The following is a 25,864-nucleotide window of genomic DNA, read 5'->3' as shown; positions in this document are numbered from 1 at the left end:
CGCTGTGTGATACCAGGTCGGCGCACAAACGCCGAGTGATACCAGGTCGGCGCACAAACACCGTGTAATACCAGGTCGGCGCACAAACGCCGTGTGACACCAGGTCGGCACACAAATGCCGTGTGACACCAGGTCAGCGCACAAACGCCGTGTGATACCAGGTCGGCGCACAAACGCCGTGTGATACCAGGTCAGCGCACAAACGCTGTGTGATACCAGGTCGGCGCACAAACGCCGAGTGATACCAGGTCAGCGCACAAACGCCGTGTGACACCAGGTCAGCGCACAAACGCCGTGTGATACCAGGTCAGCGCACAAACGCCGTGTGACACCAGGTCGGCACACAAATGCCGTGTGACACCAGGTCAGCGCACAAACGCCGTGTGACACCAGGTCAGCGCACAAACGCCGTGTGACAACAGGTCGGCACACAAATGCCGTGTGATACCAGGTCGGCGCACAAACGTCGTGTGATACCAGGTCAGCGCACAAACGCCGTGTGATACCAGGTCAGCGCACAAACGCCGTGTGATACCTGGTCAGCGCACAAACGCCGTGTGACACCAGGTCGGCACACAAATGCCGTGTGACACCAGGTCAGCGCACAAACGCCGTGTGACACCAGGTCAGCGCACAAACGCCGTGTGATACCAGGTCAGCGCACAAACGCCGTGTGATACCAGGTCAGCGCACAAACGCTGTGTGATACCAGGTCGGCGCACAAACGCCGAGTGATACCAGGTCGGCGCACAAACACCGTGTAATACCAGGTCGGCGCACAAACGCCGTGTGACACCAGGTCGGCACACAAATGCCGTGTGACACCAGGTCAGCGCACAAACGCCGTGTGATACCAGGTCGGCGCACAAACGCCGTGTGATACCAGGTCAGCGCACAAACGCTGTGTGATACCAGGTCGGCGCACAAACGCCGAGTGATACCAGGTCGGCGCACAAACACCGTGTAATACCAGGTCGGCGCACAAACGCCGTGTGACACCAGGTCGGCACACAAATGCCGTGTGACACCAGGTCAGCGCACAAACGCCGTGTGACACCAGGTCAGCGCACAAACGCCGTGTGATAGCAGGTCGGCGCACAAATGCCGTGTGACACCAGGTCGGCACACAAATGCCGTGTGACACCAGGTCAGCGCACAAACGCCGTGTGACACCAGGTCAGCGCACAAACGCCGTGTGATACCAGGTCAGCGCACAAACGCTGTGTGATACCAGGTCGGTGCACAAGCGCTGTGTGATACCAGGTCGGCACACAAACGCCGTGTGATACCAGGTCAGCGCACAAACGCCGAGTGATACCAGGTCGGCGCACAAACACCGTGTGATACCAGGTCGGCGCACAAACACCGTGTGATACCAGGTCAGCGCACAAACACCGTGTGATACCAGGTCGGCGCACAAACACCGTGTGATACCTGGTCAGCGCACAAACACCGTGTGATACCAGGTCGGCGCACAAACGCCGTGTGACACCAGGTCAGCGCACAAACGCCGTGTGACACCAGGTCAGCGCACAAACACCGCGTGATACCTGGTCAGCGCACAAACACCGCGTGATACCAGGTCAGCGCACAAACGCCGTGTGATACCAGGTCAGTGCACAAACACCGCGTGATACCAGGTCGGTGCACAAACACCGCGTGATACCAGGTCGGCGCACAAACGCCGTGTGATACCAGGTCGGCGCACAAACACCGCGTGACACCAGGTGGGCGCACAAACACCGTGTGACACCAGGTCGGCGCACAAATGCTGCGTGATACCAGGTCAGCGCACAAGCGCCGTGTGATACCAGGTCAGCGCACAAGCGCCGTGTGATACCAGGTCAGCGCACAAACGCCGTGTGATACCAGGTCAGCGCACAAGCGCCGTGTGATACCCGGTCAGCGCACAAACGCCGTGTGACACCAGGTCAGCGCACAAACGCCGCATGATACCAGGTCGGCGCACAAACACCACGTGACACCAGGTCGGCGCACAAACACCGTGTGACACCAGGTCGGCGCACAAACGCCATGTGACACCAGATCAGCGCAGAAACGCCGTGTGACACCAGATCAGCGCACAAATAGTGCGTGATACCAGGTCAGCGCACAAGCGCCGTGTGATACCTGGTCAGCGCACAAGCGCCATGTGATACCAGGTCAGCGTACAAATGCCGTGTGACGCCAGGTCAGCGCACAAACGCCGTGTGATACCAGGTCGGCGCACAAACGCCGTATGATACCAGTTCGGCGCACAAACGCCGTGTGACACCAGATTGGCGCACAAACGCCGTGTGATACCAGGTCGGCGCACAAACGCCATGTGATACCAGGTCAGCGCACAAACACCGTATGATACCAGGTCAGCGCACAAACGCCGTGTGATACCAGGTCGGCGCACAAACGCTGTGTGATACCAGGCCGGTACACAAACACCATGTGATACCAGGTCAGCGCACAAACGCCATGTGATACCAGGCTAGCGCACAAACGCTGTGTGATACCAGGTCAGTGCACAAACGCCGTGTGATACCAGGTCGGCGCACAAACACCGTGTGATACCAAGTCGGCGCACAAACGCCGAGTGATACCAAGTCGGCGCACAAACAACGTGTGATACCAGGTCGGCGCACAAACGCCGTGTGATACCAGGTCGGCGCACAAACACAGTGTGACACCAGGTCGGCGCACAAACGCCGTGTGACACCAGGTCGGCGCACAAACGCCGTGTGATACCAGGTCGGCGCACAAACACCGTGTGATACCAGGCCGGCGCACAAACGCCGTGTGATACCAGGTCGGCGCACAAACGCCGTGTGATACCAGGTCGGCGCACAAACGTCAGCCACTGTGTTCTTGATCACATCTAGCAGACTGACACTGTACTTCCCATTACAGACAACTATGGACCAATCTGTACACATTTAAATCATTTGTGCGCCTTCCCACAAACGTGATCGCAGCACCGAGAATCAGAAGAGAAGAAAAAAATTATATAAAAATAACCAAAACCAAAAAAATTATAAAACAAGAAAAAGTATATAACAAAATAAATTTATATAAAAAGAATAAATAACATTTCTCTTTTGTGTCTTTCTTCTTCCTTCTCTTTAATAAATATACAGCCAATCAATTTTGAGCTTTCACCCCACTGGTCAGCGAGTTCCAAATACCCACAATACCTCTCTGCTGAGGACATTTTTTCCCTCCTCTTAAAGGTTTTTTACAGCTTCAGTGCCGTAGAGTCTAACGAGCTGCCCCCTTGTTACAGTCCTGGGTATAATAGATTATGGAAGAGATCTCTGTACTGACCCCTGATATATCTATACATAGTTATTAGAGCGCCCCCTTGTTACAGTCCTGGGTATAATAGATGATGGCAGAGATCTCTGTACTGACCCCTGATGTATCTATACATAGTTATTATAGCGTCCCCTTGTTACAGTCCTGGGTATAATAGATGATGGGAGAGATCTCTGTACTGACTCCTGATATATTATACATAGTTATTAGAGCGCCCCCTTGTTACAGTCTTGGGTATAATAGATTATGGAAGAGATCTCTGTACTGACCCCTGATATATTATACATAGTTATTAGAACGCCCCCTTGTTACAGTCCTGGGTATAATAGACGATGGAAGAGATCTCTGTACTGACCCCTGATATATCTATACATAGTTATTAGAGCGCCCCCTTGTTACAGTCCTGGGTATAATAGATTATGGAAGAGATCTCTGTACTGACCCCTGATATATCTATACATAGTTATTAGAGCGCCCCCTTGTTACAGTCCTGGGTATAATAGATGATGGCAGAGATCTCTGTACTGACCCCTGATGTATCTATACATAGTTATTATAGCGTCCCCTTGTTACAGTCCTGGGTATAATAGATGATGGGAGAGATCTCTGTACTGACTCCTGATATATTATACATAGTTATTAGAGCGCCCCCTTGTTACAGTCTTGGGTATAATAGATTATGGAAGAGATCTCTGTACTGACCCCTGATATATTATACATAGTTATTAGAACGCCCCCTTGTTACAGTCCTGGGTATAATAGACGATGGAAGAGATCTCTGTACTGACCCCTGATATATCTATACATAGTTATTAGAGCGCCCCCTTGTTACAGTCCTGGGTATAATAGATGATGGGAGAGATCTCTGTACTGACCCCTGATATATTATACATAGTTATTAGAGCGCCCCCTTGTTACAGTCCTGGGTATAATAGATGATGGAAGAGATCTCTGTACTGACCCCTGATATATTATACATAGTTATTAGAGCGCCCCCTTGTTACAGTCCTGGGTATAATAGATGATGGGAGAGATCTCTGTACTGACCCCTGATATATTATACATAGTTATTAGAGCGCCCCCTTGTTACAGTCCTGGGTATAATAGATGATGGAGGAGATCTCTGTACTGACCCCTGATATATTATACATAGTTATTAGAGCGTCCCCTTGTTACAGTCCTGGGTATAATAGATGATGGGAGAGATCTCTGTACTGACCCCTGATATATTATACATAGTTATTAGAGCGTCCCCTTGTTACAGTCCTGGGTATAATAGATGATAGGAGAGATCTCTGTACTGACCCCTGATATATTATACATAGTTATTAGAGCGCCCCCTTGTTACAGTCCTGGGTATAATAGATGATGGGAGAGATCTCTGTACTAACCCCTGATATATCTATGCATAGTTATTAGAGCACCCCCTTGTTACAGTCCAGGGTATAATAGATGATGGGAGAGATCTCTGTACTGACCCCTGATATATTATACATAGTTATTAGAGCGCCCCCTTGTTACAGTCCTGGGTATAATAGATGATGGAAGAGATCTCTGTACTGACCCCTGATATATTATACATAGTTATTAGAGCGCCCCCTTGTTACAGTCCTGGGTATAATAGATGATGGGAGAGATCTCTGTACTGACCCCTGATATATTATACATAGTTATTAGAGCGCCCCCTTGTTACAGTCCTGGGTATAATAGATGATGGAAGAGATCTCTGTACTGACCCCTGATATATTATACATAGTTATTAGAGCGTCCCCTTGTTACAGTCCTGGGTATAATAGATGATGGGAGAGATCTCTGTACTGACCCCTGATATATTATACATAGTTATTAGAGCGTCCCCTTGTTACAGTCCTGGGTATAATAGATGATAGGAGAGATCTCTGTACTGACCCCTGATATATTATACATAGTTATTAGAGTGCCCCCTTGTTACAGTCCTGGGTATAATAGATGATGAGAGATCTCTGTACTGACTCCTGATATATTGTACATAGTTATTAGAGCACCCCCTTGTTACAGTCCAGGGTATAATAGATGATGGGAGAGATCTCTGTACTGACCCCTGATATATCTATACATAGTTATTAGAGCGCCCCCTTGTTACAGTCCTGGGTATAATAGATGATGAGAGATCTCTGTACTGACTCCTGATATATTGTACATAGTTATTAGAGCACCCCCTTGTTACAGTCCAGGGTATAATAGATGATGGGAGAGATCTCTGTACTGACCCCTGATATATCTATACATAGTTATTAGAGCGCCCCCTTGTTACAGTCCTGGGTATAATAGATGATGGAAGAGATCTCTGTACTGACCCGTGATATATTATACATAGTTATTAGAGCGCCCCCTTGTTACAGTCTTGGGTATAATAGATGATGGAAGAGATCTCTGTACTGACCCGTGATATATTATACATAGTTATTAGAGCGCCCCCTTGTTACAGTCCTGGGTATAATAGATGATGGCAGAGATCTCTGTACTGACCCCTGATATATTATACATAGTTATTTGAGCGCCCCCTTGTTACAGTCCTGGGTATAATAGATGATGGGAGAGATCTCTGTACTGACCCCTAATATATAATACATAGTTACTAGAGCGCCTCCTTGTTTCAGTCCCGGATATAATAGATGATAGAGAGATCTCTGATATATCTGTTAAGGTATATCATGCACATGCATGCTTTATTTTTGATTTAGTGCATCACTTTTCTTATGTTTTGACAAATTCAGAGTTGATTGGGTGTAAAAAAAATTTGTGGGAAGCTATTTTTGCTACCGAGAAAACACAATTTACTTAAAATTCTGCATTTTTGCTAAAAGCCGACTGTTTTTGTCATAAGATTTGCTATTATCGGTGATTGTTTCTGTGCCTGTGTGCAGGCCATCAGGTGCAGATAAGAAACACCTCATATGTGATAGCAAGGTTATTCATGCCAGAGAGCGTGCTATGAGGTCCTCCAGAGCAGAGGGGAATTCCAATGTTACAAAAAGTAACATTTTGTTGATCGCAGGTAGGATACCCCTCTAATTCTACATGATGAGACCACAGCCACCTTCAGGAAGCGCACAATCAAGGAAAGTCATATGACCGTTACAGAAGAGTCTAAAGGTCGACGCCTTACTCACTATACACCGTAGCCCAAAACAAGAACAGCAAAACCGGCCAACAGTCTACAACTGGATTATTCGACTGGTTAAAGGACAGAGGTATAGATCTTAGCCTCAAACTAATTGGCAGTGATACCACTAATGGTGCCTGGCTGGGAAGCTGGCACGCTTCACTGGGCTGAAGAACTCCTCAAAAGAAAACTTTTTAGGTCTTTCTTCTGGCTTCACATCAATGAGCTGCCATTCCATCATATTGTGGCAAAGCTTGATGGACCAATCTCTTCAGATAAAGGCTGCTGTGGTGAAGTTGGTAGACTCTTTCCCAAAGTTAAGAGTCTGGATAGAAAGACTAAATTTGAGCCAATTCTGTTTCTGGAACCTCTTGTTGATATCAATGAGAATATTGCTAGCCAAATGAGCACTGACAGCGTAGCAGCATGGAAGCATCTTCAAGCAATAGTGAGGCAAGCTCGATCCTGAAGTAGCAGCTCTTAAATGTGGTCAACTTACACTAGGTAGCTTACATGTGGCATGAGGGGCATGCGGCTCTATATGAGCAAGCATGATCTTGGACCTGAGGATACGGAGGTCTTGAAGCTACTTGCAACCTGGGGAACACAAGTTTACCTTCCCATGTTCTATGAGATTAGGGTGAAACATAAGATGAAGTATGGACCTTGGCATCTAATAAAGTTATTTAGACTTTGGCATAAACAAGATGTGGGGGTCACGAAATGCCTCAAAGCCCTACCTAAAAAGCAGATCCTGGTGGGCTCATCCTGAGAATGTACTAATCACTCTTCTCTGTTCCGATGATACAAGCAAGAGAGTGTTTGCAGTTGACACAATACTGGCAGTCAGCGCTGGAAGTGAACGAGGTTCCACTGCAGTGCGGTCTTTTATAGTTCCCAAAACAGTAAACCTCCATGCTGGCGACCTCAAAGCACTCACTGATTGGGAGGCGGAGACCATCACTCAACCAGTTTTTACAGCAAACAAGTCTTTGGCCCAACTTGATGCATTGAAAGTTGCCCCCCTTGGAGCTTCCTCCATATTCACTACACTCCGCGTTGCGAGAGCCGTCTACTTGGTTACAGAGCAGCTGAATCAGCGTGCCATTGGCCAAGAGAGATGGCTTTATACGAAAAAGGTTGTGAAGTCGGGAAGTGATGCCTCCTTTGAAAACAAAGAAAGACTTTCTAAAGATGTTCCAAGCTTAAATAATACCTAATTACTCTATCACTGACTGTCTGAAACCGAATGCGGATGGACGTGTTTGCAGCTCAGTCATTATTTGTATTCGCAACGTTTTATCACCTGTTTGTTCTTATGTGCAAATTATTGTAATTGACTGGTGTTTTATTACTAGCAGCGACTGAAGTAGGTTTGACTTGCATCTTAATTATTAAATATGTTATTAATTGATACTAAATGTCTCTAAACTGTCAATAGAAGGCAAGCGTAATATGATTAATATGAACATTATCGCGTATTGTAATGACCATTTCCTGGCAGGTAAACCTCAATATTTTACAAAAATAATACCAGAAATGAATTCTCCATATCCAAATACATGAGGTTCCAAATGTGCGAGCCAATGTATAATAAACTATGCTCTTCACTGACACAGGCATACCCTAATATCTCTATATACTTATTAGATCGCTCCTCAGCCGTCTTTTTTCTTAATTGAATAAAACCAATTTTGATGACCTCTCTGGGTATTGTAGTCCACTCATTCCATTTATTACTTTAGTTGCCCCCTTTGAACCCGCTCAAGCTCTGATATGTCCGCTGCCCAAAATTATACACAATATTCCATGTGTGGTCTGACCAGTGACTTGTAAAGAGGAAGAACAATATTCTCATCATGCACCCCTAGACCTCTTTTTATGCCCCCATGATACTATTTGCCTTGGCAGCAGCTGCCTTCTCCATGTCGGTGTTCCCCAGTGGTTTCCCATAGTATGTAATGGTGAAATGTATTTCCTGCCGTGTGCAGAACCTTACATTTATCAGTGTTCAACCTCATCTGCCACTTTTTTGACCACCCCATCACTTTTTGATCCCTTTTTTAAATATTGGCACCACATTTGCTATGCGCTAATCCAGTCGAACATACACCATCACTATAGAGTCCTTGTATGTAAGAAACAATGGTCAAGCACATTGCTTAATTATTTTAGAATCCAAGGGTGTATGTCATTGGGACCCAGCATTTTAAACTAGTGACATTTAGTGGAGAGTTTACTTTATCACTCTGCATTTCACCTGAAATTTCATTTTCCATTGTGAATACACTGGAGAAAAAAACTAGTTTTCCATATAACATTATTGCACAACTTTCAGTAAAATATTGTCCTCTCTGTGAAACTGTGTAAAGTATCTCCATAAACGGTATGATATTCTGCACACAGGTAATGCACTAGACATCTGTTATGATCAGCGTTTAACCGAACCGTGTTTTTTATTTCTTTTTTTAATGAAGGTGTATTTCTGTCTTACTGCACATGCACAGTTGTATTCAATCGATCCATTAAATGGAACACAAACAGAAAAGTTCCCATTTGTGTCCGTACCCAATAGAGTATAGTGTAAAAAAGTTAGTTTGCCCTCCAGAAGGTCCCCAATGCAGCCAAAGTCCACCAAATTACATGGAAACACAGACACACATCTGGTAAACATGGTAGAAGTGTACAGTAGTGAGGGCGTAGACGGAACTGAAAACACAGTGTGATCTTTGATATAAACCTATGCTTAGTCAGATGTGATTACAAGCTACCAGCTTGCAACTAGTCAGTGGAATCTGCCATGGCGGAGCAGAAGTCAGGTGAAATTCATGCCTGGTTCATTTCTAATAAATGTCAGTCGATCCACACTATCTGTGAACAGGCGGACGAGCCTGTTAGTTATTACACCCTCAGCTGTGCTAAACTCCCTTTCTGATAGCACACTGGCAGAGGTGCAGGTAAGCACCTCTAATAAATGTTGTACCAGCTCCAGCCATGTCCAAGTACATCCAAGCGGGAGCTGACATACTCTTGGACCATTATTGATAACTGCTGCATGTGATTTTGAGGCTGACCCTGTGCTGTTGCTGCAGGCCCTGACGGGCTGACAAAACTAGGCCACACCTCATTTGCCATGGGCTGCAGAACTGTGATCCAATGCAAATGCATACCCAATGCCATGGGGAAATGCTCTGCTCAAGCTGCTTGACAGCCTGCTGCATTTTGAGGTCCCTTTCAACTACCGGAATGAGATTTGTCATTTTGGACTTGAAGTGGAAATGAAGGAAGGTGGCCAGCCAGTAATGATCTGATGTTTTGATGTGGGCTATGTGATGGTCCTTCTGCAAGCACTGCAGCAGAAAAGCACTCATATGCCTCAAAGAGGGTAAGGGTGATGGCCCACATTCCTCAGGGTCAGGCTTAAGAGTATCCTCCGGCTGGTCCTGCCATCCACATAGAATAGCTGGGTTAGTGATGAATGGAAGGAATGTTGCAGAGCCCCATACACTGTCTCTAGACCTATATTACCCCCTTTTCTTCTTCCTTCTCTATATGTCTCCCATGGGTAGAGAAATGTTTTAGAGAAGACGTTCCTCTTTCTTGCCCAATGTCACCCTTCCTGCAGTGTTGAGTAATTGTGGACTGGCCAGGCACATAGGAGACTTGTATCCCTCCTCCCTTCTCCTCCTCCTCCAATACATCATTGTCCTTTAGGCTCTGCAGAGTCTGTTCAGTAGGCAGACAATAGGGATGGCCATACTGATCAGTGCATCATCACTACTGACCATTTTGGTTGCTTTCTCAAAGCAGGCTAAAATGACACAAATATCTTTGATCCGCAGCCACTCCACAGATGTCAAGTGACCCACCTACATACAGCACCTGCTAACGTCATACACCATCTGATGCTCTGTGATCCCTCTTTGCTGTTAGCTTAGCTTCTCCAGCATATGCAACATTTACATTTTACCGTGTAGGTACGTCACAGATTGTAACCTTCACTGTCGCTGCACCTCCACCGGATGTGAGGCGGCTGGGTGTGAACGCCGACAGTGTGAGTACAGTTTTCTGTCTCTTTCCAGCAGTGGATGTAAACCTGGGTAATTGTTTAGGAAGTGCGGCACTACCAGGTTCATGAGCTGCGCTAGGCAAGGTACATGTGTAAGACTCCCCTAGACATACGGGTTTTAGGACCGTATGTTGCTGTTTACAACATGTAGTGCTGTATGAAAGCTGAGTTTTTTCACATACGGATATCGGTGCCAATGTGGAGGTTGTTGGAAAGTGGTACGAAGAGAAGGAGGAGGGGGCAGACATGTATGAATGTCCTGAAAGTCTTGATGGTACCAGAAAACATGGACCTCCACTTTTGGCTTCATGCCACACTTACAGGACATTGACCCAGTGTGCTGTTAAGGATATGTAATGCCCATGGCTTGCTGCACCAAACGTCCATGGTCAGGTACTGAAAGTGTTTTACAACACCAGGGACGTGTTATTACTAGAGATGAGCGAACGTACTCGTCCGAGCTTGATACTCGTTCGAGTATTTGGGTGTTCGAGATGCTCGTTACTCGTAACGAGTACCACGCGATGTTCGAGTTACTTTCACTTTCATCTCTGAGATGTTAGCGCGCTTTTCTGGCCAATACAAAGACAAGGAAGGCATTACAACTTCCCCCTGTGACGTTCAAGCCCTATACCACCCCCCTGTAGTGAGTGGCTGGCGAGATCAGGTGTCACCCGAGTATATAAATCGGCCCCTCCCGCGGCTCGGCACAGATTTGTTCTGACATAGAGGAGGGAAAGTGCTGTTGGTGCCGGAGCTGCTATAGGGAGAGTGTTAGGAGTATTTTTGGCTTCAAGAACCCCAACGGTCCTTCTTAGGGCCACATCTAACCATGTGCAGTACTGTGGAGGCTGCTTTTTGCAGTGTTGCACTTTTTTTTTTTTTGTATATCGCCCGTGCAGAGCATTGCGCCCTGCAGTAATTATACATACTCCAGGGCCAGTAGTGGTGGTGAGGCAGGGACAGAAGACATATATTGTGAGGCAGGGACAGAAGACATATTGTGAGGCAGGGACAGAAGACATATATTGTGAGGCAGGGACAGAAGACATATATTGTGAGGCAGGGACAGAAGACATATATTTATTGAATATAGGCAGTGGGCCTTTCCAAAAACATTTGGGAAAAAAAATCTATTTGGGCTGCCTGTGACTGTCCTCAGTGTACTGGGTCTCTGCTGGGTGTAGTTGTCCTCCTAATTCATACGCAGCCAGCTAAGTGTTACAGCAGGCTTGCGCAAAATTATTTCCTGGCTCTGTGTTGGCTGTTAAATCACCGCTGTATTCCAGTCCACAGTGCAACAGTCTGCAGTTATTTTACATACTCCAGGGCCAGTAGTGGTGACGCAGGGACAGAAGACATATACAGTGTATATAGGCAGTGGGCCTTTCCAAAAACATTTGTGGAAAAAAATCTATTTGGCCTACCTGTCACTGTGCTCAGTGTTCTGGGTCCGTGTCTGCTGGGGGTAGCTGTCTTCCTAATTCATACGCAGCCAGCTAAGTGTTACAGCAGGCTTGCGCAAAATTATTTCCTGGCGTTCCGTAAGCAAAGTCAGCCTCCAACCACAGGCCAATAAGCGGCAGATTTAATTACAGCGTTCTGTTTCTGCACTACTGGTAATACAGCATGCTGAGGGGTAGGGGTAGGCCTAGAGGACGTGGACGCGGGCGAGGAGGCCCAAGTCAGGGTGTGGGCACAGGCCGAGCCAGTGCGGTGGCCAGGGGTAGAGGCAGGGCCAGACCGAATAATCCACCAACTGTTTCCCAAAGCGCCCCCTTGCGCCATGCCACCCTGCAGAGGTCAAGGTGCTCTACAGTGTGGCAGTTTTTCACAGAGACGCCTGACGACCGACGAACAGTGGTGTGCAACCTTTGTCGCGCCAAGTTCAGCTGGGGAGCCACCACCACCAGCATGCGCAGGCATATGATGGCCAAGCACCCCACAAGGTGGGACGAAGGCCGTTCACCGCCTCCGGTTTGCACCACTGCCTCTCCCCCTGTGCCCCAACCTGCCACTGAGATCCAACCCCCCTCTGAGGACACAGGCACTACCGTCTCCTGGCCTGCACCCACACCCTCACCTCTGCTGTCCTCGGCTCCATCCAGCAATGTCTCTCAGCGCAGCGTCCAGACGTCGCTAGCGCCACTGTTTGAGCGCAAGCGCAAGTACGCCGCCACGCACCCGCACGCTCAAGCGTTAAACGTGCACATTGCCAAATTTATCAGCCTGGAGATGCTGCCGTATAGGCTTGTGGAAACGGAGGCTTTCAAAAGCATGATGGCGGCGGCGGCCCCGCGCTACTCGGTTCCCAGTTGCCACTACTTTTCCCGATGTGCCGTCCCAGCCCTGCACGACCACGTCTCCCGCAACATTGTACGAGCCCTCACCAACGCGGTTACTGCCAAGGTCCACTTAACAACAGACACGTGGACAAGCACAGGCGGGCAGGGCCACTATATCTCCCTGACGGCACATTGGGTGAATTTAGTGGAGGCTGGGACAGAGTCAGAGCCTGGGACCGCTCACGTCCTACCCACCCCCAGAATTGCGGGCCCCAGCTCGGTGGTGGTATCTGCGGCGGTGTATGCTTCCTTCACTAAACCACCCTCCTCCTCCTCCTCCTCCTCCTACGCAACCTCTGTCTCGCAATCAAGATGTGTCAGCAGCAGCACGTCGCCAGCAGTCGGTGTCGCGCGGCACGGCAGCACAGCGGTGGGCAAGCGTCAGCAGGCCGTGCTGCAACTACTCAGCTTAGGAGAGAAGAGACACACGGCCCACGAACTGCTGCAGGGTCTGACAGAGCAGACCAACCGCTGGCTTGCGCCGCTGAGCCTCCAACCGGGCATGGTCGTGAGTGACAACGGCCGTAACCTGGTGGAGGCTCTGCAGCTCGGCAGCTTCACGCACGTGCCATGCCTGGCCCATGTCTTTAATTTGGTGGTTCAGCGCTTTCTGAAAAGCTACCCACACTTGTCATACCTGCTCGGAAAGGTGCACCGGCTCTGCGCACATTTCCGCAACTCCAAGACGGACGCTGCCACCCTACGGACCCTGCAACATCGGTTTAATCTGCCAGTGCACCGATTGCTGTGCGACGTGCCCACACGGTGGAACTCTACGCTCCACATGTTGGCCAGGCTTTATGAGCAGCGTAGAGCTATTGTGGAATACCAACTCCAACATGGGCGGCGTAGTGGGAGTCAGCCTCCTCAATTCTTTACAGAAGAGTGGGCCTGGTTGGCAGCCATCTGCCAGGTCCTTGGAAACTTTGAGGAGTCTACCCAGATGGTGAGCGGGGATGCTGCAATAATTAGCATCACCATTCCTCTGCTATGCCTCTTGAGAAGTTCCCTGCAAAGCATAAAGGCAGACGCTTTGCACTCAGAAACGGAGGCGTGGGAAGACAGTATGTCGCTGGATAGTCAGAGCACCCTCATGTCTATATCTCAGCGCGTTGAGGAGGAGGAGGAGGGGGAGGAGCATGAGGAGGAGGGGGAAGAGACAGCTTGGGCCACTGCTGAGGGTACACATGCTGCTTGCCTGTCATCCTTTCAGCGTGTATGGCCGGAGGAGGAGGAGGATCCTGAAAGTGATCTTCCTAGTGAGGACAGCCATGTGTTGCGTACAGGTACCCTGGCACACATGGCTGACTTCATGTTAGGATGCCTTTCTTGTGGCCCTCGCGTTACACGCATTCTGGCCACTACGGATTACTGGGTGTACACACTGCTCGACCCACGGTATAAGGAGAACCTTTCCACTCTCATTCCCGAAGAGGAAAGGGGTTCGAGAGTGATGCTATACCACAGGACCCTGGCGGACAAGCTGATGCTAAAATTCCCATCCGACAGAGCTAGTGGCAGAAGGCGCAGTTCCGAGGGCAAGGTAGCAGGGGAGGTGCAGAGATCAGGCAGCATGTACAGCACAGGCAGGGGAACACTCTCTAAGGCCTTTGACAGCTTTCTGGCTCCCCAGCAAGACTGTGTCACCGCTCCCCAGTCAAGGCTGAGTCGGCGGGAGCACTGTAAAAGGATGGTGAGGGAGTACGTAGCCGATCGCACGACCGTCCTCCGTGACGCCTCTGCCCCCTACAACTACTGGGTGTCGAAGCTGGACACGTGGCCTGAACTCGCGCTGTATGCCCTGGAGGTGCTTGCTTGTCCTGCGGCTAGCGTCTTGTCAGAGAGGGTGTTTAGTGCGGCTGGGGGAATCATCACGGATAAGCGTACCCACCTGTCAACCGACAGTGCCGACAGGCTTACACTCATCAAGATGAACAAAGCCTGGATTTCCCCAGACTTCTCTTCTTCACCAGCGGACAGCAGCGATACCTAAGCAATACGTAGGCTGCACCCGCGGATGGAAGCATCGTTCTCTATCACCATCCAAAACGGGGACATTTCTGCTTCATCAATCTGTGTCTAATATTCCTCCTCCTCCTCCTGCTCCTCCTCCTGAAACCTGACGTAATCACGCCGAACGGGCAATTTTTCTTAGGCCCACAGGGCTCAGTCATATAATTTTTGTAAACAATTTTTATACGTTTCAATGCTCATTAAAGCGTTGAAACTTTCACCTGAACCAATTTTTATTTTAACTGGGCTGCCTCCAGGCCTAGTTACCAATTAAGCCACATTAACCAAAGGGATTAATGGGTTTCACCTGCCCTCTTGGTTGGGCATGGGCAATTTTTCTCAGGTACATTAGTATTGTTGGTACACCAATTTTTGGGGGCCCTCGCCTACAGTGTAATCCAATTAATTTTTAGCCCACCTGCATTACAGCTGACGTTACATCAGCTGTGTTGGGCACTGCAATGGGATATATTTATGTACCGCCGGTGGGTTCCAGGGAGCCACCCATGCCATGAGTCCACACGGAGTTGTAACTGCATGTGTCCACTTCTAAAGAACCCCAGTCTGACTGGGGCATGCAGTGTGGGCCAAAGCCCACTTGCATTAAACATGACATTAGCTCAGCTGTGATGGGCACTGCAATGGGATACATTAATGTACAGCCAGTGGGTTCCAGGGAGCCACCCATGCTGTGGGTGCACACGGAATTCCCATTGTGGAGTTGTACCTGCCTGTGACTATTTATAAAAAACCGCAGTCTGACTGGGGCATGCAGACACCTTGACAGAATGAATAGTGTGTGGCACATAGGTTCCCCATTGCTATGCCCACGTGTGCAGCTCCTGATGGCGGTGGCACAGGATTCTATTTCTCATTGCTTCTGTACAGCATTGTGGGCTATCGCCCCGCCCTTTTTAAAGAGGGTCGCTGCCTAGCCGTGCCAACCCTCTGCAGTGTGTGCCTGCGGTTCCTCCTCATGGCAGACGCACTTCTAAATAGACATGAGGGTGGTGTGGCTATGAGTGCAGCTGAAGGCTGCGCAGGGACACTTTGGTGTGCGCTGTGGACACTGCGTCGTGCGGGGGCGGCAGCATGTAACCCAGGAGGAGTGTCATGCAGGCAGTGATTGTGCTTTGTTGGAGGTAGTGTGGTGCTTAGCTAAGGTATGCATTGCTAATGAGGGCTTTTCAGAAGTAAAAGTTGTTGGGAGGGGGGGGCACTCTTGCCGCTATTGTGGCTTAATAGTGGGACCTGGGAACTTGAGATGCAGCCCAACATGTAGCCCCTCACCTGCCCTATCCGTTTCTGTGTCGTTCCCATCACTTTCTTGAATTGCCCAGATTTTCACAAATGAAAACCTTAGCGAGCATCGGCGAAATACAAAAATGCTCGAGTCACCCATTGACTTCAATGGGGTTCGTTACTCGAAACGAACCCTCGAGCATCGCGATAATTTCGTCCCGAGTAACGAGCACCCGAGCATCTTGGTGCTCGCTCATCTCTAGTTATTACTCATAAAGCAGGGCAGGGATGGCTTATGGGACAAAGAAATGGTACTGTGGGTTCGCAGGAAGCATCACATTGTGGAAGGCATCTGTGTCCACTAGCCTAAGAGGTCTCATTTTCATTATGCAAGGTTTGCATTCATGATCTGTACTTGTGAATGTTTGGGGTATTCTTTTTAATTTCTATAGCTAGGGCATGGAGGGCTGACCCAAGAAATACTGGAATATGGGGTAGATGTCAAAGTCAGTGATGGTGGTGGCTCAGCTTCCATTTTCCATTCCTGGCTCTGAAGCCTACAACCCGGTTGTCAATTGCAGAGGGGAGGCCTGAAATCGGTGTGCTACTACCCCTACACAGAGCTGCCTCTCTGTGCTCAGAGGCTACTACATGACCAGGGAGGAGATGGAGGAAGAGGCAGCGGGCGAGGGAGCAGGATGAGGCTGACTCCTTTCCCTCTGGCCCAGGTGGGCTCTCCAAGTCAGCGGGTGGTGGAAATCCATGTGGCTGTTCATTGTACACATTGTGTTGAGGCTATTCATGTTCTTGCTCATTTTAAATGCTTTCCGCAGCTCTTATTATCACCTGTGGATTCAAAGAATGTCCACGTTGAACAAATCCTGTGAACAGAACCAGTTGTGGACCTGATGTTGCTGTTGCTGGAACTAGTGTAGCGTCTGCTACCACATGTGCATAAACACACAGGGGGGCTGTTCACACCACAGAACCCAACGAGCAAGCAGCAGTGGAAACCGAAAAACTAAAGTAAATGGGAACTCCCCCGATAGGACTCTGAGAGGTGAAATAATCCCTGCCTATATAATGAGTGGATCGCCCTGATAAGGACGCACTCATGCTAGAACCTGGGGTCCTCACTCACCCTGACCTGGTGATAGCAAAATCACTATCCCAATGTACACACTCCACCATAAAACAGAACGCAGGACTTATCTTAAATTCTTGCAGACAACCCAGGAAGCAAAAGCATAGGATGAGTGACTGCACACAGCTATGATCTTTAGTATGTCCAGAAGGATACTGAATAGAAAATTGATTAGCACCGCTCTAAGTGTGAGGAGGGATTAAGAACCCTCCCAATTAACCTATAGGTGCACTAAACCAGCAACCCAGACAAAACCCATTTCATCAGTAATTCAGAACACAAATATACACAGAACTCAGACCCCCTCAAAGTAACACACACCGACATAACAACTAGTAGTAGCTAATGGTGGTGGTTCGGCCCTGTTGTTCTTCTGCAACAAGGTCCATTACTTCCTTTGTAGTTTGCGGAAAACCACTTTTGTAAGCTGCTATGATGACTCCCCTGCCTCTCCATGTTAGATCAAGCACTTCATGAACTCCTAAGTGGACTCTATGTATTGGGAGCTGGCACCTCCATTACCACATTCCCCTAGTAACACATTGCCTGTGGAGAGCTGACTGCATGATCTGACCCACTCTATGACCTGTTCTGTGTGCTGCGCATATAACACATGGGCAGAACTCCTTCTAAGCAATGTCAGCGAGCTTTCCTCACCTCCTGCAGAATGTGGGAAATGCTCTAAGTGCCAACTTGGCCCGTCCTCTTCCACTTCCACCACCACCCACACGTCTCCTACCACTTTATTTCTTCATGATTCCTTTTTATGTATCATTTTTTCTTTACTTATTCCTTTTTTTGTGTACTTTTTAGTGTAGTTTATGTAACTTTTCAGCTAACTTTGTAGTTTGCGGAAAACCACTGCTAGCTGTGTAAGGTCTCGAAATAATTTGTACTGGCCGGACTTTCGACTTCCGAGGCCACAAACAGAGAACTGTAATTAAAATATACATTGACAGCAGAAGAAATATCCTCTCCCCCAATACAGACCTGATTTCATATAGTTATATAAACGTGATGCACCTTCTTTCTCTGCTCCTCCAATAGAACCCATTTAACTTCTCTGCTGGTATACGAGCTCTCAGACCAGCAGCAATATAGCCTCTGTAGAATATCTGTCTCTAACAACAGACCATGTGTTATATATCCTCTGTAGAATATCTGTCCCTAACAACAGACCACATGTTATATATCCTCTCTAGACTATCTGGCCCTAACCACAGACCACATGTTATATATCCTCTCTAGACTATCTGGCCCTAACAACAGACCGTGTGTTATATATCCTCTGTAGAATATCTGGCCCTAACAACAGACCATGTGTTATATATTCTCTCTAGGCTATATAGCCCTAACAACAGACCTTGTGTTATATATCCTCTGTAAAATGTCTGGCCCTGACTACAGAGTACGTGTTATATATCCTCTGCAAAATATCTGTCCCTAACAACAAAGCATGTGTTATATATCCTCTCTAGACTATGTGGCCCTAACAACAGACCATGTGTTATAAATCCTCTGTAAAATATCTGGCCCTAACAACAGACCGCGTGTTATATATCCTCTGTAGAATATCTGGCCCTAACAGCAGACCATGTGTTATATATCCTCTGTAGAATATCTGGCCCTAACAACAGACCTTGTGTTATATATCCTCTGTAGAATATCTGGCCCTAACAACAGACTGTGTGTTATATATCCTCTGTAGAATATCTGGCCCTAACAACAGACCTTGTGTTATATATCCTCTGCAGAATACCTGTCCCTAACAACAGACCTTGTGTTATATATCCTCTGTAGAATATCCGCCTCTAACAACAGACCTTGTGTGTTATATATCCTCTGTAGAATATCTGGCCCTAACAACAGACCATGTGTGTTATATATTCTCTGTAGAATATCTGGCCCTAACAACAGACCATGTGTTATATATCCTCTGTAGAATATCTGGCCCTAACAACAGACATTGTGTTATAAATCCTCTGTAGAATATCTGGCCCTAACAACAGACCATGTGTGTTATATACCCTCTGTAGAATATCTGGCCCTAACAACAGACCATGTGTGTTATATATCCTTTGTAGAATATCTGTTCCTAACAACAGACCATGTGTTATATATCCTCTGTAGAATATCTGGCCCTAACAACAGACCTTGTGTTATATATCCTCTGCAGAATATCTGTCCCTAACAACAGACCTAGTGTTATATATCCTCTGTAGAATATCTGTTCCTAACAACAGACACCTGTTAGATATGCATATTTATATGATGCAGCTTCTCTGCCCTGTGCTCAACTGTAAAATGTCCACTAGTTACATTGTGCCCATATAATATATGGCCAGGTCATGTGATGCAGACATCTAATGTACCTGTAAGGGCTCCCACCCACTGGCGTTTTTTCTCCACTGCGATTCTAAAGTCAAAGTCTCGCATCGCAGTGCGAGAAAAACGCAGGCAGATATCCCAAAATCGCTGGGATATCGCTGCGACATCGCCAGTCTTTTCAATGGGGCCAGCGGCGGCAGCGCTAGCCCCATGGAAAAGATATGGAGAATGCTGCTGTCACAGCTGTGGCAGGAGTTTCCTTCATCCCTGCAGGGACCGCTAAGATAGTGCTATTCATGAATGAATAGCTAAGAGCTATCTGCCATTGGCTGAGCGCTCAGCCAATAGCTAAGCAGTAGCTGCTATTGGCTGAGCCCTCAGCCAATCTGCACAGCCCTTTCAGGAGGCGGGGATTTTTAAATCCCCGTCTGCTGAAAGAGCTTAGTAGCAGTGCCAGGGAGCCAGCCGGAGGACGCGGCTGACAGCAGGAGAGGTGAGTAACTTTTTAATTATTTTTTTAACCACTTTTTTATGATTATCGGGGAAGGGCTTATATTTCAAGCCCTTCTCCGATAATCATTCTGCAGGGCTTGTCAGAAACCACTGCTTTCAATGGGATCAGCAGCAGTGCCGATCCCATTGAAAGCAATGGGATAGCATGCCGCTGACTTCTGCCACAGCTGTGACAGAGGGTTTCTTCATCCCCACGGTCCCCGTGAGGATGAAGGAAACTCCTGCCACAGCTGTGACAGCTGTCACAGCTGTGGCAGAAGTCCTGAGGCATTCTCCATATCTTTTCAATGGGGCTAGTGCTGCTGCCGCTGGCCCCATTGAGAAGACTGTTGCAGCGATATCGCTGCGATTTCTTGCACTGCTCTGTGGAGAAAAAAAACGCTAGTGGGTGGGAGCCCTTACCCATATGCAAGATGGAGGACACATTTGGTGACATCACCAAGGCAATTTGGCTGCTGATTGGCTGCACGTTGACCTCTATAGCAGGTACTATGGGAAATGTGATTTTCCCACGACTTTCGATAAAAATTGGATCCTCTCATCCGATTAGATTTTGTTAAAATTGGGGCAGTTCTATCATCTGACCGATCAAGACGGGTGACACTCTTACAGAACTCGCCTCTATTTCTCCACTTAAGACACAACACAGTTTTGATTGCTGCTAATTGCAGTAACTCCTGCAAATCCCTCCTCCGTCCCCCCTATTCCGTCTCGGTGCTCACACCTACCGTTCAGGTTATAAGTGGGATATTATATGCAAGGTCTGATCACGGCTGTTCCCGAACCCCTCTGACCTGTAGAATACTGCGGAATACAAAGAATCATTGTCCTAAAATGGGACATTTTGCTGGGGGAGTCATGATGGGACTGGTGGAATGAGGAGCTACATGAGACCATGTGCTCAGGCCAGTAGGAGAAATCTGTCCCGTTGTCAAACAACATTTAATATGTGCAAAATGATCTGAAATATCTTTGTTGATGCTTTTTATAGGTGCGTAAAGAATATGGAAAATGTTTAAGAAGTCATTGCTGTAGTGGGAAAAGTATGGAGAACTCAGTGGGTTCCACCAAGACATCAAATTCTCAAACGCCTGGAAGGTATTCCTCTGCAACCCAGGTAAGCAATGATAGTTGGAGAAATATGTTATTTGTGGCAGCAAGTGTTTGACTGCGAGCCGCAGTATAATCAGGGGCAGCCAGACCAGCGGACGGCCCGCTGCCAAGTGCATCGGAGCGTCTGAGCCCGGCAGTCATGTCCGCGGTCTGCCAGCTGCGGTGGCCTCTGAGGCGCAGTCTCTGGCTGATCTTCATAGGCTTTATAATAAGTGTATTGTAAGAATGTAAAGAAAAAAGGGAAAAAAATCACACGTCTGTTATTGCCACATTCATAATGAGCTGGAGAAAAAGAATTGTCAATATTTAACCCGCGCAAAAACATGGCAAAAATAACTCAAAATGTAACACAAAATGGGATCAAGATGTTTCAAGGATCAACCAACGGTACCAATAAAAAGTCCAACTTATCCTGCCCAAACCCCTCCCGCAGCACCGCTGACAGAGAGAGGAAGCTGTTAGGGGCTTAAAAGCAATGATACAAAAATATATACATCTTTTATTAAAAGTTTCAAAATGTTGTAATAATAACAAAAAAAACCTATCTAAATTTGATATTTCCATTATCGCAGCGGCCGCAGAATTAATATAACATATTACTTATACCGCATGATGAACGCCATTAAAACACGCCCGAATTGCTGATTATAGTCATCTTTCCTATAGAAAACAGGGGAATTAAAAGCAATCCCAAAGCTTTATGTTCCCTAAATGTGGATAATTCAGATTAGAGCTCATCCCACTAATCACACGCCCTCATGGAGCTCCTCCCACTGATCACACACCCTCATGGAGCTCCTCCCACTGATCACACGCCCTCATGGAGCTCCTCCCACTGATCACACGCCCTAATGGAGCTCCTCCCACTGATCACACGCCCTCATGGAGCTCCTCCCACTGATCACACGCCCTCATGGAGCTCCTCCCACTGATCACACACCCTCATGGAGCTCCTCCCACTGATCACACGCCCTAATGGAGCTCCTCCCACTGATCACACACCCTCATGGAGCTCCTCCCACTGATCACACGCCTCATGGAGCTCCTCCCACTGATCACACACCCTCATGGAGCTCCTCCCACTGATCACACGCCTCATGGAGCTCCTCCCACTGATCACACGCCCTAATGGAGCTCCTCCCACTGATCACACGCCCCTCATGGAGCTCCTCCCACTGATCACACGCCCTCATGGAGCTCCTCGATGGAAGAATACAAATGAATGCAGCGACTCAAAAGCAAATCTCAAAAATAACAAAACTGGAAAGAAGTGTATAAACTTGGTGCCATACGAATGGTGCGACCCGGGAAGAAGGCGGTCACATGAGTTGTCTGCAGACTGAACGCCGCAAAAATGAAGACCAAAAAACAAATATCAGAAACAAATATCTTCAGTTTTCACCAATTCCCTAAAAAAAAAGTTCTACAATCCGTTATCTGTTATAATGACGGTAGAAAATACAAGTTGTCTGACAAACCCCCAGCCCTCTGACGGGAAGATGAAGAGGCGCTGGCTCCTGTGGACGATGACAATACTGACCAATGAGGTGGTGATGAAGGAGTGACACAAAGCAGCGCTCGTCACGCGCACGGATGGAGTGCGCCAGTCAGCCACACCGCAGCACACGCAGAATGCGGAAGAACACAGCTGGAACACATGAAACTAATTGGCCAAGGAACATTTATTGGGCCTCTTCATGTAATGCAATACAAATCGAGAACGGAGGCACCAGCAGGGATATTTCACACATTTTGGTCATCAAAGTTTTTTCTGTCCCTTACAGTTGCCCATTTTTTTCCCCCCATCCCCCTCTCTCCCCAGAGATACCAAACCCAAAGTTCCCAACCTGGGGAATCCTAACATCAGACACGTCGGTCAACGCAGTAAATACTCAGCGCTATTAATGTAAGTGGCCTTATCAGTGGCTGAGGACATCGGTGTGCGTAATCTTGTGTATGCAAAAAGTGCAGTAAAATACGCCGATGCCCATGCAAAAACACCATGCCCATTCAGCAAAAAAGGAGTGCAAATGTGTGCCCAGATACACATACGCCTGCCACAGGCCGGAGGCACAAGGCTCTGTCGGGGAATAAAGAAACGACAAATGTGGTGGTCGAGTAAATCTAAGATGTTTTATATGCCCCCCCATCACCGCCATCCTCACCACATGCTTGACACACTTCATGAGTCGCACTTGTGGCGTCCTTCACCCATTACTGGGTTTTGTTTTCTTTGTTCTCAGAATACAAACTTGGAGTTGACTTTTGCGCAGCTGTAGGAGCTTTTAGCCTCACATCCCGAACTACATATCATGGCGCTAAATATTTTTAATACGGCCAAATTCCAAACTTTATGCAGTTGAAAACATGAACCCTAATTTAGCATTTCTTTACTCAAATGCACTTTCTTTATTGTTCAGCGAGGACCTTCATTGTGTCCTTAAGGGCTTATTCAGACGAGTGTTTGGCCAAAAACGGTCGCGGCAGCACAACATATCTGTGCGCAAACAAGGGATTAGAGGTAGATTGCGTGTCTTCACACCGTTGTGGATTAGAAGGCTAATTAGCCTAGCGAGGTGCGGATGTGTTCTATTCGGGTATGTCCGGTGAGCGCCGGTCAGAGGTCTATAGGGCAAGTCATTCTGTTGTTGGCCGTTTACCTCATTGTTCTTTTGTGTTTGCTATGAATAAGAACTCTGATCGAAACACGGAAGCGCATTTTTTGAAGATGTTTTTTATCCATGAAATTGAAATAAAACTCTGTTTATATCCTGAAATCCACGGAAGTGGCGGATTTCGCTTCTATTAGCTCCAGATTTGGCAGGCTGTGTCCCGCTCACATCCAGCTTCCAATATTATAATCGGCCGGCTGTGCACAACGCTCCGTTCCTGGATGATTTCAAAACAACTGATTACTTGCAAACGTCTGCAGCCCTTAAGTGTTAAACTGTATCATAGGTTTAGCATGTAAATGACACTCAGGAGCATGAATGGACACAATGTCAGTTAGTGCTGGTTAACGGGTAAACATCTGCCATTGTAAAAGACCTTTGATGCCATCATGCGAGAGGGGAGAAGAAACGGACAAACGCTGCACTGATGATCTCCTTCTATTGGCCATCGTTCTGTGATTTTTCTATGCTTGTACTTTAGAACATAAAAATGATAAATGACTGGATTTGGATACTAGAAAACATATACAAAAAATGGCATCAGAAAGCACGGTAGTAGGGATCATGTATAACTCTGGTTACCCCATTCTTAATGTTCATACAGTATTTGTAGCAGCCTACTATAGTTGAAAAGAAATTAGGAGGTGCTTGATGTCTTTTAGTTTTCTTTAGCCCACAACACAAAGATAGCTAACACTGGGGAAGAGAGTATTCAAAAAGATCTAGAAAAGCTTGCACAGTGGTCGGCGACTAACAGAATGATATTTAACAAGGAGAAATGCAAAGTCCTACATCTGGGCAAGAAAAATGAAAAAAGCATACAGAATGGGAGGAATTGGGCTAAGCAGCAGCACATGTGAAAAAGACTTGGGTATACTAATAGATTATAGGCTGAACATGAGTCAACAATGTGATGCAACAGCCAAAAAGGCAAACACAATCCTGGGATGTATTAAGAGAAGCATAGAGTCTAGATCACGTGGGGTCATTATCCCCTCTACTCTTCCTTAGTCAGACCTCATCTGGAACACTGGGTCCAGTTCTGGGCACCGCACTTTATACAAGACATCAACAGACTGCAGCAAGTTCAGAGAAGAGTTACCAAGATGGTGAGGGGTCTGCAAATCATGCCCTATGAGGAACGGTTAAAGGATCTGGGAATGTTTTGCTTGCAGAAGAGAAGGCTGAGAGGAGACTTAATAGCGGTCTACAAATATCTGAAGGGCTGTCACAGTGTAGAGGGATCAGCCCTATTCTCATCTGCACAAGGAAAGACTAGAAGCAATGGGATGAAACTGAAAGGGAGGAGACACAGATTAGATATTAGACAGGGAGGGGGATCAATGAGTGCAACAGGTTGCCACGGGAGGTGGGCAGTTCTCCTTCAATGGAAGTGATCAGAGGCTGGACAGACATCTGTCTGGGATGATTTAGTGATCCTGCACTGAGCAGGGGGTTGTAGGCAATGACCCTGGAGGTCCCTTCTAACTATACCATTCTATGATATGATCAAGTGCCTCCTAAAAAGTAACTGAATTCACTAGTTTTGCCACAAAGAAAAATAAAAAAATCAGGTCTTTTATAAATTGTTCCTTGTAGGTATATTTCTGACAATGCTCATGCCAGTATGTGACGATGTACAATGTACAGATCTAACATGGAGGTTTACATCATAGTGTCTCCTGTCAAGTGGCTCTTATATATTATCATATCTCTCATGCCTTCATAATAACTCTGGAACAGATCTCACCACATGTCCACGAAAGATTTGGAACACTCAAGAAGAGAGAAATGTTCTGGATCTGAATACTAAACCCTCTGTGTAAGGACTGTGGATGTAGAACCACTGTGTAAACCTACAGGGTAAGTGAAGATCCAATCCAGCACAGCTGACAGCCAACCCCAGCGTGAGAGGTAAGATACCAGATGAACAGCCCCGTATATGGATGGAAACTAGGGAAGGTGTCTTGCCCT

The 25,864-nt window shown here is 47.3% G+C and overlaps 1 protein-coding gene across 1 annotated transcript in view; it reads left to right on the top strand.

The window, feature by feature from the left end:
• ADGRL3 (adhesion G protein-coupled receptor L3) overlaps window positions 1-25,864 on the top strand; it is a 604,084-nt gene that overhangs the window by 443,522 nt on the left and 134,698 nt on the right. The window contains exon 22 of the mRNA XM_066574505.1: window positions 21,097-21,222. Coding sequence (XP_066430602.1) covers window positions 21,097-21,222 — 126 coding nt within the window. The remainder of the gene's footprint in view (window positions 1-21,096; window positions 21,223-25,864) is intronic.

This window comes from Eleutherodactylus coqui, chromosome 7 (genome assembly GCF_035609145.1).
Source record: "Eleutherodactylus coqui strain aEleCoq1 chromosome 7, aEleCoq1.hap1, whole genome shotgun sequence".
Classification (NCBI taxonomy): domain Eukaryota; kingdom Metazoa; phylum Chordata; class Amphibia; order Anura; family Eleutherodactylidae; genus Eleutherodactylus; species Eleutherodactylus coqui.
The sequence above is the reverse complement of the archived record's forward strand: the minus strand, read 5'-3'. Positions and strand labels throughout refer to the sequence as shown.